The 17,401-nt window shown below is 41.8% G+C and overlaps 2 protein-coding genes across 2 annotated transcripts; both read right to left on the bottom strand.

The window, feature by feature from the left end:
* Nucleotides 1-303: 303 nt before the first annotated feature.
* On the bottom strand, nucleotides 304-7,996 carry timp2b (TIMP metallopeptidase inhibitor 2b). Its single transcript, XM_046415298.1, has 5 exons — nucleotides 7,620-7,996; nucleotides 2,317-2,417; nucleotides 2,119-2,224; nucleotides 1,879-2,003; nucleotides 304-1,766 (listed from the first exon to the last, which is right to left on the bottom strand). Exons 1-5 carry the CDS (start codon nucleotides 7,747-7,749, stop codon nucleotides 1,569-1,571), a joined length of 660 nt encoding a protein of 219 aa, XP_046271254.1. The 5' UTR covers nucleotides 7,750-7,996; the 3' UTR covers nucleotides 304-1,568.
* A 6,127-nt stretch (nucleotides 7,997-14,123) lies between these two features.
* LOC124073529 (galectin-3-binding protein B-like) lies at nucleotides 14,124-17,327 on the bottom strand. The gene is made up of 6 exons (XM_046415809.1): nucleotides 17,175-17,327; nucleotides 16,732-16,824; nucleotides 16,299-16,502; nucleotides 15,989-16,123; nucleotides 15,573-15,864; nucleotides 14,124-15,442 (listed from the first exon to the last, which is right to left on the bottom strand). Exons 2-6 carry the CDS (start codon nucleotides 16,814-16,816, stop codon nucleotides 14,314-14,316), a joined length of 1,845 nt encoding a protein of 614 aa, XP_046271765.1. The 5' UTR covers nucleotides 16,817-16,824; nucleotides 17,175-17,327; the 3' UTR covers nucleotides 14,124-14,313.
* Between the last annotated feature and the right edge of the window lie 74 nt (nucleotides 17,328-17,401).

The following is a 17,401-nucleotide window of genomic DNA, read 5'->3' as shown; positions in this document are numbered from 1 at the left end:
TTTTTTTCTGTCTATGATTTGTGCCTCCCTCGGAAAAAGAAAAAGAAATCCTGTTCTCGCTGCATGCATGTGTGCCTGTTTGGACTAATAGGCCTCCAACGAGGGTCATGTTTCTGCTCCAGTCACTTAAAACAAATCTGTGCATTTATTCATGTTCATGACTAACAAACAAAGTCATTGTGCCTCTTTAATTGATTGAAATGCTTTGTAATTAGTGATAATGACTGAATGTGGGAGTTTTTTTTTTTTCAGTCTGCACACACTGACCGCTGATGTGAAAATAACCAGTGCAAAGCATCAAAACACGGTTTGGCATTTAATATAATAGTCAAATGTACAGTATTGTTTCAGTTTGGATATGCATGCAAAAAAAATCTCAAACATCTCATGTGAAACCAGCACAAGACATCATACTTGACAACAGTTTCAAATGAAGAATCTTTTTACACTCTCATATTAATTATTTAAGTCATATGACATTTGCTCAACACTTTTACGGTCATCAAAGGCTCTGCAAGTAAATGGATGATTGGTTACAACATGTTCTTTAATTCACTGCCCTACAGGATAAGTCAGACAGACGATTAAGTTAACCAAAAGGCCCACAAATTGACCTTCAATGCACATAAAATGCATGTATTTTGCTAACACTTGAAATATTTGGTCTTGGTGTATACACAATACTAATGGTTTCATTTGACACAATATGTGGGCATTTTCGCAATAGAGTACGATGACTCATAACCTCCTTAAATAAAATACGCTCTTACACTTGAAGCATTACAAAAAGAAGAGTTGTAACATAAAAAATACAAAATACCAAATGGAGAATTCAATCCTCCTTTTCAGACATTTTTCATTTGGGATAATCTGACTGCCGTGACAGCTGTTTTCAAAGTGCATTCTTGTCTCCTCACAATTTTTAAAATGAAAACAGTTAGCAAAAGCACTGAGTGTGCTTACTCGAAACAGGTTTGCCATACTTTAAAATAAAAACGGGAATAGTTTTACGAAAGAATCTGAAGCAGGACAGGCAAGACGGTGGGGATGGGGCAGTCATTCCTTGTGATTGCTCTGCCAGCTTATGTTATTTATGAACACACAGATTCACAGAATTGTTACATTTTACATTGTTATATTTTAAAATTATAGCTGACTTTAAACAACACCTTTGGTTAAAAAGGAAATCGGAAATTAATAGCATGGAAATGGAAAAACTTGCTATGAACTGCATTACTGAATCGTGATGGTCAGCCTTTTATTTCATCTGAAGGAGAAGTGGTTTATGAGGAAGTGCTGTGGATTTAGGCGTACAAGTGTGTGAAAGTGCTGAATTCATAAGGCTGTGGATTTAAAAACATAACGAGTCCTGCAAATAAAAACAAAAAACAGTTTCACCTTTTTCAATCTCACCACAGAGCGCACATCTTGTGGTTCTCTTAATAAGGAAAAAAAAAAACAAAACAAAACAAAACAAAATAAGAATTCAACTTTTTTTGTGTTTCTGGCGTTTATATGTTAGTATATCTCAACTGCAGACATCCACGGACTATTGGCAGACGGTGGAGTTAAGGGTCTTCGATGTCCAGGAAATCCCTTTTGGGCGGTGCTGCCCCTCTGTACCAGGCACAAGAGTCATCACTCCTCTTGATGCAAGCAAAGTGTTTGGCTTGCTCTCCGTTGACTGTCTTGTCAATCACCCAATCCGTCCACAGGCACTCCGCTGGGCTGCTGATCATGCAGGGGATGGAGGTGCAGCGAGTGATCTGAGGACCAGAAAGAAAGATCAGGGATGAATACAACAAGCAATGCATCTTTCAAGATTACCGTAGTTTGTGGCGACTCCACTGTTAACTACTGAATATCCTGCGACTTTACCTTGCAGTCGCAGCCCATTGAGTAGCGCTGAGTCAGGCTCTTCTTTTGGGTGGCGCTCGTGGCCTCCCAGGGCTCAATGAAGTCGCACAGTGTGACATGCACCGTCCCGTCAGCCTCCAGTTTGCCTGTAGCGGTAAGAGAGATCATTAGAGTGAGCGAGATGGCTTGAAAACCGATACGAAGACGCACAGAGGAACGACATTTAGTCAGTTTTATAAGGAGCGATGTGAAATGCGCTACCTGTAATGAGATACTCCTTTCCATTGGTCTCCAGAGTCACTCCGCACACTGCAGAGGAGGGAGCAGTGTAGATGACATCAATGTCCTGGTTGGGACCTTTGAACATCTGAGAGTTCAAACAGAGGAAAGAACATTCAGATTCACATTTGGAATTTTATTGACACACCAGCCTGAAAACGATAGCTTTGTCCCACGTACCTTGATTTGTTTGATGTCATACTTGATCCGTTTGATGGGGTTCCCATAGATGTCATTGCCAACATCAACCTGCTGCTGGCCGACTAACTTTGCCCTGATAACTGGACAGAAACAACAACGAAAACAACACCATATTTACTTTCATTGTATTTTGAAGACAAAGGGAAACACTGTTTTCGTGTTGAGGGAAAAAAAAAAAAACTGCGCTGGATCTGTCTGTGTGATCTAAGCCCTGCCTAGGTTTGGCATGCTGCAGTTGACCACAACACATTGCTGTGGCTTGGATCTGAGGAGTCTGCATGTGCCAGGTGCTGGGAAGACAGAGGCACATGAGAGTTTCATCAGCTGCAATCAGAGGGAGGAATGTGTGCTGCCTGCTCCACGGGCTCCTGGGCCGACACGGGAGGAAGCTAGTCAGCAAATCTTTGAAAAGCTGAACCAGAACGCTCCCCTCGCCCCCAAGGCCTTACTGCCGGCCTGCCTCTCTGTCTGGCTAGAGGTGCTGACATGCAATTCAACCTCTCTCCCTTTTGCGTGCAGCACTCTCTCTCACTCTCTGTGTGTGTGTTGTGCTCTGAAGTTGCAGCTTCCAGATTCAGATTCAGGGAGGTTTGGACGAAGGGGAAAAAAATGTAACAGTTCAAGTGGAAAAATATTATCAGAGCCATACGGATGAGCCTTCGAGCTTGAATACTCAACAAAAAAAAAAAAATATGACTCACGGGTTTCACTGCTTCAGTCGTGTGAATCCAAATGTTGAGGCACTGATCGTATGCCACACATAAATACCTATCGATTACTGACTACTTAGCTGAAAAAAGGTCAACAAAATAGTATTCAAAAATCGAGCTTTGAAGTGGAGGAGACGAGCTAATGTTAACCAGATGTTCTTGCTTGCTTTCCTGAGGTGGCAGCTACTGATTTCCTCAGCCCATCGCTGACCTCCTTCCCCACCAAACAAGCCTTTTCATTTGACTTTTACATGATGAAGTTATGAAGCTGCGAGCCATATGTGCCCTAATTCGATGACAATAGAGGCTTCGAGAACATCTCCTTTTAAGGGTCTAAAGAGTCGACCCTTAACGGAAAAACAAAAAAAAAAAAAAGAAAAGGGGGGAAAAAAGGAGAGTCTGTGCACAGATGGAGGGAGTGATGGAGTGTTGAGGGTGACTGCATTCTCTGAGCAGGGGAAGAGCGGAGAGAAAGGACAGGACCTGATTACACAGGCAGCATTAGCCCAACAGTGTCTTGTGTGTGCCGGGGAGGAGCCAGACCATCAAAGCAGGACTGTTACAAACATCCAAGTTGACAGAGAGAGAGAGAGAGAGAGAGAGAGAGAGAGAGAGAGAGAGAGAGAGAGAGAGAGAGAGAGAGAAGGCGGAGAGCACAACAGGGATAGAGAGGGAGGGAGGGAGGGAGGGAGGACTTCGTTTGCAGCCAGGAAAATGTTCAAAATACTGAGTCGTGCAAGCTGTGCGCTTTCCTGCAGAGCCGCCGAGAAGTACAAACAAGCAAGCGGCACACACACTAAAGGCACCATTTAGGATGACAGTCTCCGCCGACAGCAGCTGATTTGGGTTTACAAATCACAAACTCCTTCAAAAACAGTGGAACACACTGAGTGAGGAGCGCGTAGAAACTCTCCAACTTCTCTGGCTACAAAGTGGATTAGTGGTAATCCCCTTCGCCTGAGTGTGCAGAATCACACACAGATGACTTCTCCCCCTCCACGAGCGCAAAGTAGGGCAGGTGAAAATATGCACAGTACATTAAAAAACACTCTGTGAATGATTTAAAGAACCTGAACAGCTGGGCTTTAAAAACAACTTTGCGGGGGCTGAGGGTTAGCCCTTTAAACTGTTTTCAATGTGCTAGAAACAGTCAAATTAGAACAAGAAATCTATTTGCAGAATATCTACATTTCAGACATTCAAGGAATAATCAATAACATCTCACGCAGGCTCTCATTTTGTCACGCTGAAGCACTAATGATGATAAATAAGTTATTGTTGTTCTTTAGTTAGGGGTAATTTAGAACTAAAACTTCTCCACTCATCCACAGCGTCCATCTAATTCTCACAGGATATGATGATGTTTACAGGAACAGGCTGACCAAGCCCTTTAAAAATGACAAGTTTCAGAAAACTGGATATTAAGGGAACCGTCCAATTTTCTAGTTACTCAAACAATAAACACATTATTTTGTGTGCAGTATTGTGGTCGTGGGAAGTGCTTTAAGAAACAAAGAGGACAAGAGAAGAAAGCAAATGCATGTCATGTAATTGCAGGGCTTGGACATCCATTTTCCTCTCAGGGAAGCCACAAAATGGCCAGAGTTTGAACGAGAAAAACTCAACTACAAATTCAAAGTGACTCCTCAAAGCTGATCCTCTCCACAGATGTGGCACTAATCCACCATTATCCATTTGTTTACTTTTAGAATTGAAATTTCATGGTATTTGAAACCTCATCATCCAGTTAGCGTTGAATTATGCTTTTAGTTTGTCTTTCCAGAACCACATTTTAACATTTAACTTCTACTTCTATTTGTGGATGATGTTGATGTACACATGTTCTGTATAAAATGATGAAGTTATTTTTCAGTGAGCACATTAAAAGGAAGCTGCCCGAACAGGATGCAACATCACTGGTGATGGTGGCGTGTAAAGCAGCTGCTCAACGCATTAATGTCAGCTCTGTTGACACAGCTTTCAGCACGGTGATGTGTTCATACCGGAAGAGATGTTAAAGACTTCCTTACGAGATCACTCACTTTCCCTTACGAAATCGGCACAGGTACACTCGGAGATCACAGAAAATTGTGAAATCAGCTGCAGATATATAATGAGCACAGCATATGACCGTCTGACATTCCTCTGCCTCGGCCGAAGACCCAAGAGATGGATTTCGTTTTATGAGGAAAGATGTTTTTTATTTTTTTCTTCCTGTTCTGTTCTGTTGTGACTAAATAAGAGGGAGAAATAAGCAAGGCACAAATAAAATACTGAAGTCAACTCAGGGCAGAGGTGTAAAGTATAACCATCTGATCAGACTTTTACCTGCTCATAGTTTTCATCTGGCTTTTTCTAAATCTTTACCATATTTTGACTTTGCCTCACACAAAGAAAATACTATTTAAAGTACAATGCATTATCTACAAATATGATGTTGCTAGGGACCCAATGATGCAGTGATTTCACCCAAAGGTCTGACTGCAATCTCTTGACTTCCCAGTTTTTAAGATTTTGACTTGAGTCACTCAAACTGAAGTTTGTAAGCGCTTTTTGTTCTTGAGTAATTTTCCGCAGGCTCTAGACGCTCTAACTGACTCTACGTCTGTGCAACTTAAGTAATGCTCTCATTTCAAAATAACTGTGACTTTAAGTAGGGGTTCCTCAAAGGGACGTCTTACTGTGCAGTAACAGCACGGAAATGCCATACAAATACCAACTACCGTTAATTCATTATGACGCAAATGCCAATTGTGCACACTTCAGATGACGGTAAACCAGACACTAAAATAAAGATGATCCAGCTTAACTGAAAGAAAAGCCTGTGGAGACAAGGCAGAGCTGGCAATGGCAGATAATGACCTTCATTTTGAACGAGGCATCTCATCACTTCGCACCACCCATTCATTTTCTATGTAGCAGCCGGTGACTTTCAGTAACATCACAAATTATTCAAGAGGAGCAGTGTGAGCGAGCTCTGCTGTGACACAGCAAATACATGGACTCTTAATGTGTGGCATTCTTCTCCCCTTAGGAACAGTTTGATATGGTTATGACGATGTGTAATGAGGCAAATTCAAGAACTTCTGACCAGAAAGGCTGATCTGTGTGACAAAATGGCAGGGGGGGGGGGGGGGTCTATCCATGGTGCTGAAGCAGGAGCAGGAGAGGTCGTTAAGGTCCTGACCTCAGAGAGTGTGATGAGACGAATCAGGTTGGGAGGTCAGATCAGTATCTGCACCTTAGGGTTAGGGTTAAAACATTACAAAGCACTGTACCTTCTACTAGGCTAAATTATGGAAAACCTGCATCTAGAACTGGTTTTAGAGGCTCCTATTCATACTCTGCCAAAGGTTAGAAATGCTTCCATTGTGTCAAAATAAAAGAGAGTTTGATTTAATGTCTGTATTTGCTGGAAAAGTGGCTTTTTAAATAACAATAATAATAACAATTATTATTGTTATCATTATTATTATTATTAGTGGTAGCAGAAATAGTGGTCTACCATATATTTTTTGATGACTGCTGTATCTGTGATTAGAAATAGTAGTAGCAGTAGTAGTTCAACCCATTTATAATACATTTCCTTCACTCTATTTGTATCCCTGGCTGCAAATCTCAACTAGAAAAAGGTTAAATGGAACTGTTTCAAAAGAAAAACCCGACTTCCCTTTACAGTAAACTCTCCGACAGGATAATGTGGTTTCTTCAACCTCCCCCCAAAAAAGCCATGGAATCCAATGGTAAAGAGGAACCTTTGAATAAGTCAGCTTCTGTACATACCACACACTCAGCCAGCTCACAACCAAGTAAAAAAGGCCTTCTGCAAACCCCCAGTTTAAATAGCTGCACAGGCTGGTCACTGTTGAGACTCTTGTTAGCTTAAGGCCTATGTTGACGGGAGCAACAAGCGGTGTTTTGTAACAGGCAAAAGAAGAGGAGGACTATACGCATGACCTTTGAGAAAGAGTAAATTAGACTGCCAGTTAGTAGTCATTAAGGAAGTGCACCATAAACCTCTCAACCGTGGAGCTGAGGATGGGTTTATTCTGTGTGATCCTTTGCATTACCTGCTTCATTGTTAACCAGGATGAGAGGGAAACATTACCAAATTACCATTTACAAATGATAGTTAAAGGAAGTTTGAATAACAATGGAAAAAAAAATCTGATCAGCCTTTTAGTCTCATCAATAACAGGCTGTGATGTGGCAAAAATGTTCATCAGCTTGCATGCCTGGTGAGCGAAAGGAAACTTAAGTTTTAATTAGATAAAAACAGCACAAAGTACATGAAGTACGCTCCGCTGTCAAGACTCCATAATAGTATCAACAGATGATTTGGACAGAAAGAGAAGAAAGAGAGGAGCGAAGTGGAAAGAAAGATTGAGAGACAGAAAATTCCACCCAGCCTCCCCACCCCCCAACCCCACCGTAATTGTAAACATGAGAGTTGAGTGAGTTTTCCCTCTCAGCATTTACACTTTCAGACCGTCTGCATCACATACTCAAGCGAACAGAGTGACTACAAACGCTGCTTTATGTTCATTCATTTTACTCCCAGAATCCACTTACCGACGTCTGAGCTGCAAAACGCCTGCTGAGGATGCGCTGGGGAGCAGCTGCAGGCTTCTGCTATTTCTTCCACTCGCCAAAGAAACAGGATGGCCAGGGTGACAAAACAGCTGTTCGCCGTCCAAGTCATCTTGGAAGTCTCCGCTGATTAATTTAGAAGACGTTAAAAGTGGGGAAATGTAGGAAAGGAAAGTTGTGCAGTCCTAAAGCAAGTCGCCTCAAGGAAATGAACCAAAAATGTCACCCAGCTTCAACGGACGGTCCACTTGTCAAAGTAAGAGATGCACAAGGCATGAGAGAAAGTTCATTCCTGTTTAAGACTGCACTCCGACACTGAGTCTCCTGCAAAATCTGTTTTCCACTACCGTCAGGAGCAGTTTTTATTACTGCAGACTGGCAGCAGACTCCTCCCCTGCTGTGGTCTCGACCAGTGAGCACATCAGCACTGTGGAGGTCAGGGGCTCCCAAAGTTTTCACATCCCCCCCACCCCCGTCACCTGCTGACACAACTGTGTTACGTGGAGAAGTGGGTGATTGCGATAAACACTGGGGTGACACATGTTAAGTTACTGTCATGCATTTTTTTTAAAGGCAATTTCCCTGAACCATAACCTCAGTTTTTATATTTGAGCTTTCCACAATCCATAATCTACAATTAATTTCCCCCAAATAACATGGTTTAAATCCAAAATTAACTTACAAATTATTAATTTATTATTTTATGAACATCAAAACTTAAAAGCGAGGAAATTAGCCTGGTAAAAATGGGGACAATGTGTCATTATGCTGGAGGAATTTCCTTTTCGTGCTATCTTAGTGAGTGCATTTGAGTCTCACAAAATCAGCAGACTACCAGACTAGTTTGTGGTTTTGCCACTCCAACATTTCTTCCTGTAATGCATCCTTAGGGAAGCATGGTCAACAACTGGTCTTGGAGTAGATTTGTGTGTGTATATACACAAGCGAAAATTTTGGCGTGATGATGGTGTTAAAAGAAAGGTTGGAAGGTCACCAAAATCAGTAAGATTAATTTTCTGGAAGCCATGCATATCTAGAGTAAAAGGAATGCTTCAACATTTCTGGAAATATGTTTAGCGGTTTATCTTTCCGAAATTTAGATAAGAAGGTTGACCCTTATATCCGAAGACATCGAATCAACCATCAGAGAGAAAGTAAGAATTTACCAGAATGTCCTTAATGGGTGTTTAACTAGTAGCCGTGAGTATGTGCTGTTCTGTTTTGGAGAGTAATATCTGAAATTGGCTATTTTTTGTTTTTTGCCACTCGGGGGCAGCAAAAACAAGCTTTAAATGCATATCAGCAACTTTAAGCTGCAAAAATTATTTATTTGGAGTTGTGTTTCTTAAGTCCAATACTAACTAAGTTTTAGCTCTGTTTTTGGTCTCTACCAACTCCTGAATGATATATCACGCTTTCTAGCAGCTTGATGCTCCGCCGTGTGAAGCAACTCACTGCTAACTGAGCTGGCCCAGTCTACGCTGGATTTTTAGACATTGTGAGAGCAGGGTGAACTAAAACAGAAAAGATGCGTACCAGACAACGAAACAATGACCTGAAACTGACTACAAAACCCCATAAAGGACTCATCACTATGAGCGACCCCTTGAACATTTGATAGGAAATCATCTGACTGGTTGTTCTCACAAAAATGTTGATTATAGACACTTTAAATATTCATTTAAATAATAATAATTCACGTGATAATCCGTGAGAAAATATCAACATGGGTCATGCTGAGTAACCCTGAACCCACGCTGCACTGTTACCTGTGGTTTTAGTTCGGTGAGGATGTTTACGCAAGCACACAGAAAGTTTCAGAAACTGTACTATTCTACCGAGGAAGAACGAAGGCGTGGAAGAGTGAAGAGAAGTGACATCATCCCCTTAAACTTAATAGATTCAATCTGGCAACAATTCTCCCAGCGTAAGCTACCCAAACCCCTCCCCGCTCTCTGTAAAAGAAACGTTATGCTATAGTCAAATTCTTTAGTTGTTTCTCATCCCTTTCTCAGGCACAAAAATAGATGTCTCTTTTGTTGGAACGTTCACCACTGCAACACCACCTCTGGAAACCGAGGGTCTCTAGAGCTCTGGGTTTGTAGGCTGCCGTGTTGATTCTGGCTTAGAAGCTGGAGATCACAGTGAGGGCATGGTGTGTTGGACGATTAGAGCTGATGATGAATAATGAAGAGATTGAAGAGAGAAGGAGAGAAGAAGAGAAAGAGTGGCAGACTGTATCTGCTGTGGCTGCCTCACTCCCTGACATCATATTTGGCCACTAACTGTCAGCCTTCTGGCTACACTGGCAAATATTTTCACTCTTTTCCATAGTTGAGCATTTTTGCCTGGTTGCTTTTCCACGGGTCTCTTTTACTTGATGCCTGTGTAAAAACAGGCAGGGACAGAGAGAGAGAAAGAGCAGATAGGAAAATGGGACAACCAATTTAATATTCATCTTGACTCCTGTGTTTTTTTGGGGGGGGTTTTTTGGGTGTGTGTGTGGGGGGGGGTGTTATTCTGAAGGAAAATTTTCATTCATCTCATCTTTATCTTTAGTTGTGGAGTAAGAATGCCATCAGTTAGATAAGGAAAACCCAATCTGTTAGAAATGATGCAATGATGGGATGACTCGTAAGCACTGTGGAAGTTACCAGACACAAACATCATGGACATGGACAACAGAACAGATGTTGCATTGGGCGTGGGGCAGAAATGAAGACACATGAAAGGAAGTGACACATCCAAGACTAAATGAGTAGAAATATGCTTCCTTCTTTTTTCCATCGTTTACCAAAGGCATCAGAGGAACAGCAGACTCCTGCTTCTGGGCAGAGCTTGCCGCCTCCTGTCCAAACATTCGGCTTCCTCTGCACCAAGATGCTGACTGATGTGGTGGGCTCTGTTCAGATTGCAAACCATGTCCCCGACTCCTGGGCATATTTCAAATGACCTCACACCATGACCATTCTGAGCCATTTCCCACACTGCAACTATCCCGCTAGAACGGGTCTTTACACGCCAGTTCAGACCTGGATTATTGTATCAACATTTGGTTTTAATTTGTTGAAAGAGGGTGGATTTGTCAAAGAAATGCAACGTAAGCAGCCCCCTGTGTACATTACCCACTACAAACACCAAAAGGGGCTTAGGAATGGCCTGAACCTCCATCCCCTAAATTACAGACTTGCAAGGCCAGGAATACTCTCGACAGGAAGTGCATGGCAAGACAGAAAAAAGAGGGTCTCATTGCGGGAAATGGTGGGAGCTGTGGCAGTGACCCACATCCTCTCACTCCCACCTTCCTCCCTATGGCCTGTTGCCTGCACGCATCCCACATGACCTGACTACCACGTAGCTTTCCCCTGTTGCATGTCCACCAGGTTCTCCTCTTTACCGTCTTTGTTTTGATGTGACCCGGCCACAGACCAGAGGTAATTCCCCTCATTTTCCGTTCATCAGTGCAGCTATTCACATTTTCTTGGTGACAATACGAGACAATGAATCAGCTTCAGTGAATCCACCCCCAGGGACAGGACAGTAGGAAAACATCTGTTTGAAAGACAAAAAAGAGGAAAAAAAACAAAAAACATTAAAATCTCATCATAGACCGTGGGGGTCAAGTGGTCTGAACTAGCCTGGCTGTGGTTACAACAGTTAGTCACCGTGAGTCTGCTAATGAAGCCCATATGGCACCATTCATATCTTGAGGCAGTTTCACTGGAATTGTTACTCTATTGTGTACAGGAACTTTCACTTTTACGAAACAGGCCCATATGGTAGATCAACATGATAACTATTGTCCAGTCATTTCCTCTATAGCACTACAACTCCGCCAGTCCCTGACTAAGAGGTCTGGGGCGTTTAACCTCTTCAGCTCCTTTAGTGCATTGACTAAAAAAAATTGTTGTAAAGCAGATTAAGCCAGAAAAACTCTAAGTTATAGACTGTTCATACGTCCAGCAGACATGGAGCAGATTAACATTCATTTGGAGTCGTGGTCTGTCCAGCTGACAATATATAAGTCCGATATTCACTCTTCTATAAGATGTGTTTTGCACTCTACTGGCTCCAGACCGACAAATCTGTCCCTTTAGCTACTAAACACTCCACTATGTTCACCAACTAGTTTCTAACTTGTCATTTGGTTTTGGGAAGGAAGTGTAAAGTGAGTTTATTAGGATTGCCAGCTGTGGCTGAGAGAGAGGCTGATGATGGTGGTGGGAGTGGATTTAAACACTAAACTTCTGGGCCTTAAAATCAAAACAATGACTTGAAATATGCCGAGGTAAAGTAGTAATTCTTTGTGGGTTCATCACGTTGAGTGATTCCTGTCTTGTTACATGTAGTCATCCAATCCAATGTGGAAATGAAAAAAATAATTTGACAATGCAGAACCGATACTTACCACTGAAATGACACATTTACAGATTTCATTGTCACTGCATGTGATGGTGCGGCTGTGAAAGGTGGGGTCTTTTGATTTGTATTCCATCTTAAGACTTGTTCTGCCTACGTATGTACATCTCCCTTCGTCAAGCGATGAACTATTGACTTTAGTGTCACTTGTGTGACATATGGCTCTAAACCAGATGTAATTTTTGTAATTCTTGCCAACAGTGTATTTTGTTGTGTGTTTTTGTCATCACAACACACTGAAAGGGGAAATTAGGAAATTTTGGGAGAGAAATAGAGTTCAAGGGGTTAAATGTGATTACCTAAATCACCGCTCACAAAAACCACTAAATAGAATTTCAAAATACTGGGGCAAACCAAACAAACAAAGCATGTCATGACTTGGGGGGTCAATTACATTGCGGGTAAGCTGACACAACAACAAAATTACGGCAGGATATTTCTCACAGCAAAACAAGTAATGAAACATCTGAACTTTCCCTCCTCCCACCCTGGTGAATACTTCACACAGAGCACACAGCCCGGCTTGTGAATGAATCACAGATGCTAGCACTCTCTCCTGCATCTGACTGAACCACTGCTATGGCTTTGAACAACAGTGAACCATGAGTGCATGTAGAAGAGGAGTCATCTTTGAATATACACAGTGATAAGGCAATCTTTGTAATTGATCAGTAGCCTTTTGTCATGTCATGGTTATGTGTGACTACAGGCAATCGCTCTTCTCAGAAGCTCATGAGTCACTGTGTGTTACACTGTATGTGGGTGTTATCCCACCTGCCCAGGCACGCAGGCCTGGCTGTTGTCAAAATGTGACTGTCAGTTGTGTAAAGCATAAATGCAGGAAGACCTGAAGACAGTCTGGTGTGTGGTGAAAACACCACCGCCTGGGAAGATTCCATGATTCACAAGGAGTAAATCCTTCATCAAAGCCCTGTAAACACAAACCCTTTCACATCCAGTATCTTATCTGATGTCAGACAAGATACTGATCTGATGTTGAATGAAGTCAGCGTGTTTGTTGCTTTTAATTCTGTTCAGGAGAAGTGATGATAATTGCGAGTTTTAACCATTTCACACAGACAGACGCTAACTGAGGGTAACCAAATTCGAATACTGCATGAGGTACATGAGGTGTCTCAAGAGCACAAGGCAGGGCAGACACTTGTTAACGTAAGAAATAGTTCAAGATTGTGGAGCACATGCTTCTTCATTTTCTGGGAGTAAAACGAGGAGATTAAAATCACTGTTGTTTGCTTTTCAAGTATAGTGTACAGTCAGTAGCTGGTTAGTTTAACCAGAAAGTCAGGTTTTGTCTGAGGGTGAAAAAATCTGCCTACCCAAACCTCTAAAGCTCACTAACACATTATATCTCGTTTGTTTAATCTGTACAACACAGAGAATGTAAAAAATGCCAATTTTGATGGAGGTTATGTGCCAGATTGTTTCCTAGCTGGTCACAGCCAAGACACAATCTTCCTGATATGATATATATATATATATATATATATATATATATATATATATTTGTACAGATTAAACAAACGAAATATAGTGTGTTAATAGGGGAGCGTTTTTGGTGTCGGTGGGCAGATTTTGTTACCACTGGCTACCTAAATCTAGCTAAATGGCTGCTGACTGCAGTCTTACACGTCTTTAACAGACATTAGTCATACTGATTTTATTATCCAATGCTCCAACAGAAATATAGGTTTATTTCCCAAAATGTCAACTACTTCTTTAATAGTTCAACAAAATTAAGACTTCACTGCAAGACGCGTGTTCAATATTGCTCCCTAAAAAAAAAAACATTTTCATTTCCACTCCTCTTTGTGATGGTATAGGCACATGAAGCGATCTCCTTCAGCGAACTGGACAGCAGCAAGAACTGAAATCTTTTGTATATGTCCAGCAGAGTGAAGCTATAGGTCAGTCTGATGACTAAGTTATTTTGTTTCCACTCGTTACACTTACACTTATTTCATGTCTCATGTTAAACTCCAGATAAGGATTTATTGTTCTTGTGGAGAAAAAAATCTTTTTTAAAAAAAGGGCCGACACACAGAAAACTGTCTAGAAATCAGGTAATTTATTTGCCATTTTAAAAAGATCATGAAAGGATACTTGAATTAAGACAGCCAGGTGATAGAAGTGTCCAACACAGATTAATGAAAAACAATCATTCTGATAATATTACCGCATCATTGAAAGGTATTGAACAATAAGCAGACATACTGATCAGCCTGGCCCTGCTACTGGATCAGACATACTCTGGTCTCACTACAATACGGTATGTGTACTCGTCACCACGGCAGGGATAAGCAACAGTGTGGGTCCCATTCACGGTAACATGAGCCAGGTTATCCTTGAAGTCGTGGACCTGACAAATGTACTTGCCTTGGCATATTAGCAGGAGCTGGTTACGAAAGACGACATTACCCGGCTTGTTTGAGTGGTTTTGAGAAGCCAGCTTCACCACAGGGAGCGACTCGCATTTCGAGCTTGGACATTGAGCTTGTTTCCTGATGACATTTACCTCCCAGTGAATCTTGTTGTCCTTGAAGATCAGGCTGTTGTGGACAGGTGCGCTAAATGACTCAGTTATGGTCTGTGTGTGTGGACTAACAGTGGTATAAAGATAGTCATGAGTGCCATAGTTGCGGTTATAGTTATAATTATAGTTATAGTTAAAGTTACGATTATAGTTATAGTTATGGCGGGTTTGGGCTGAATGTGAGTGAACTTCCTTTGAGGGGTCAATGTCAGTGCTCCATGGCTTAGCAGTGTAGATCCTGGGCAGGTAATCATCAGTTTCTTTGTTGAACTTTGGGTTGGATGCGAGATTGCTGAAGAGCAGAACATTGAACTGGAGTGCTTTCATTATGTTTTCACGATACAGATTCATGTGAGTGCTGTAGAGAGAAGAGTTGGACTCCAGTTCATACAGTTTCTCAGCGGGGATCATAGGGAAGCGAATACGACTCAAAAGTTGAGCCTGGGTGTCCAAACTGGTAGAGTTGCCCTTCTCTACGAGCCAGCTCTCTACAGTCTGAAGCAGAAAATATTCATTTGGCACCACCAGGTCAGAACGATATAGAAGGGCTCCAAGGAGCTCAACAGAGAGGCCAGACCAAGCAGGGGACCTGGTCAGATTCTGGTAGTTCCAGGCCAGATACTGAATACAGTTCTCCTGGAGGACCAAGTCCCCAGTCTCCTCTGCGTATTTGTAAAGGGACACCTGGGTGTGAAACAAAGCATCCTCTGGAAGGATCTTAATGAAAAGCCGGCCTGTGTCCGCCATGAGCCGCTTCACTCCAAACTTAGAAGCCATCCAGTGGAGGCACTGCGCAGAGGAGAAGGTCACATCCATCTTGTGGGTGTAAATGTACCTATTGAGTACCAGATTGCAGTATATTTAGTGATTTTGATTTCGATTGAGATGCTCTGAAACACCTTGGTGATATTAATATGAATACTGTATCCAGAATCAACACAAACCATGGTATTGTTACGGCATACCTGATGAAGGAGGTGAAATGTGGCAGGCAAAACTGGCTGACGCTGACCGTGATGTTAGTGTTCCCCTCTGAAGCATTGAAGTTTGGGAATGGTGAGAGGACCATTTTGTGTGTACAAAACGTTGTCTCAACCATCTGTGGGGTCCCATCTTCCTGTCTGTTTCCAGTCGCACTCTGGACTATTATGAGGAAGTCACAGCCTTTCCCATTGTCAAAGATTTGGCCAAGCTCATCAGACAGAGTGCTGCTGTGGTCCAGTGAGTATGCAGAATCAAGGAGGGTTGCATTTACATCTGGAATCACACAAATAATCGGACTGAACATTAGACAGAAACAAGCACGAAGAGTAACGAGGAGCCTCATAAAGCATTTATTTTTACTAGATCGTGTGTGCGGTGCAAGAGTTCAGATATGTACCAGCTGTTTCACAAATAACTGCAACATCCTCTTTGTGGGAACAGTCGGTTACTCCCCAGTTTTTGAATTCGCAAGCTGACAGTAGGTTCTCATTGCCTTTACATTTCATATCATCCAGCCAAATGGGTCCAGTTGCTATGAGATAAAATGAAAGAAAATACATTTGTTAATTTGTGGCTCTGACACAATAAACAGTATATTTCATGGCAATATTTATGGAGTTAGTATGTTAAACCTCCAATCACAACTCCTCACTCGTTACAATAACCACACTGCCCTCTCGTGGGGCATTGTAGGAACTAGAGGGCACCTTCTCCATAGTCCTTCCCAATGACAACAGATTTTGCTCCGGGGAAGTGCAGCTGACGACACACCACCTGGGCCTCAGCAATGCCCCAGCCATCATCGCACACTGTTCCCCATTTTCCGTCATGGTAGACTTCTACACGGCCTTCTGAATCACTCTCAGAGCCAAACAACCTCACATTCCCTTCCTGGGGCTCAGGGTTCCTTTCTGTATGCAAACATAGGTGTAGCATATTAACCAAGAACATGACAGCAGAGAGGTTATACAAACATGTGGACACACTCTGCACTGAATTAACATGGTCAGAATTCATTTGTAAGAGCACATAATATACACATAGCACGGTTTACATATCTACATCAAAAAATTGTATTAAGACAAATTTTCTTTTCCATTAATTACTTCGAAGGCAAAATTGTAAGCTTGTAAGACTCACTGAACAGGTTAAATTTCATTGCACTTGCAGTGACATGGAGAAGTAGCAAAAGCCACAGAGTGCATAGGTTTCGATGTGCAAGCATTTCCAACCCTGCCAGAGACAGGACAAAGAGGAAACAATGTGAGAAACATGCAAACTCTGTCTGGAATTTGTTTGGTTATGTCTCAAATTTTTCTGAGCACCAAGAATACAGCTGTAGTGTCGTTTTTGGTCTTTTTGCAGATAAATCACTACACTTACTGCATCAATATAAAACCACCTGTCTCTACTTGAGTATGTTTTCATTAAGATGGAATGCAATTTAATTCAACACATAATTTTAAAATATATTTTTACATTTAAACAAAAACAGACTTTTCTAAATCTGCACATTGAAAACTAAAGATCAAAGTTATAAGAACAAATGTGCTCTTTCCTTACATATCATGAAAGCATATTACCTTCTGGTAACAAAGTCCAGTCGTCCTCAAATGTGCTTCTCTCTTTTGAAGCAACACACAAATCTCACTCCTTTTAAAGTCAGGGTGGGCTGAACATATAGCTCCAGTTCCCAACTCTTTTCCCTAAGTTTCATTTCACATTAAAAGCAGAAAATCGGGTTGTTGCACAACAGTGCTAAGTCTAGCCACAACTTGTCTGAGCACAATGACTAATTCTTGGAGAACCA

The sequence above is a fragment of the Scatophagus argus genome, chromosome 16, assembly GCF_020382885.2.
Source record: "Scatophagus argus isolate fScaArg1 chromosome 16, fScaArg1.pri, whole genome shotgun sequence".
In the NCBI taxonomy this organism is placed as follows: Eukaryota; Metazoa; Chordata; class Actinopteri; family Scatophagidae; genus Scatophagus; species Scatophagus argus.
This window is presented reverse-complemented; position numbering and strand designations above follow the sequence as displayed.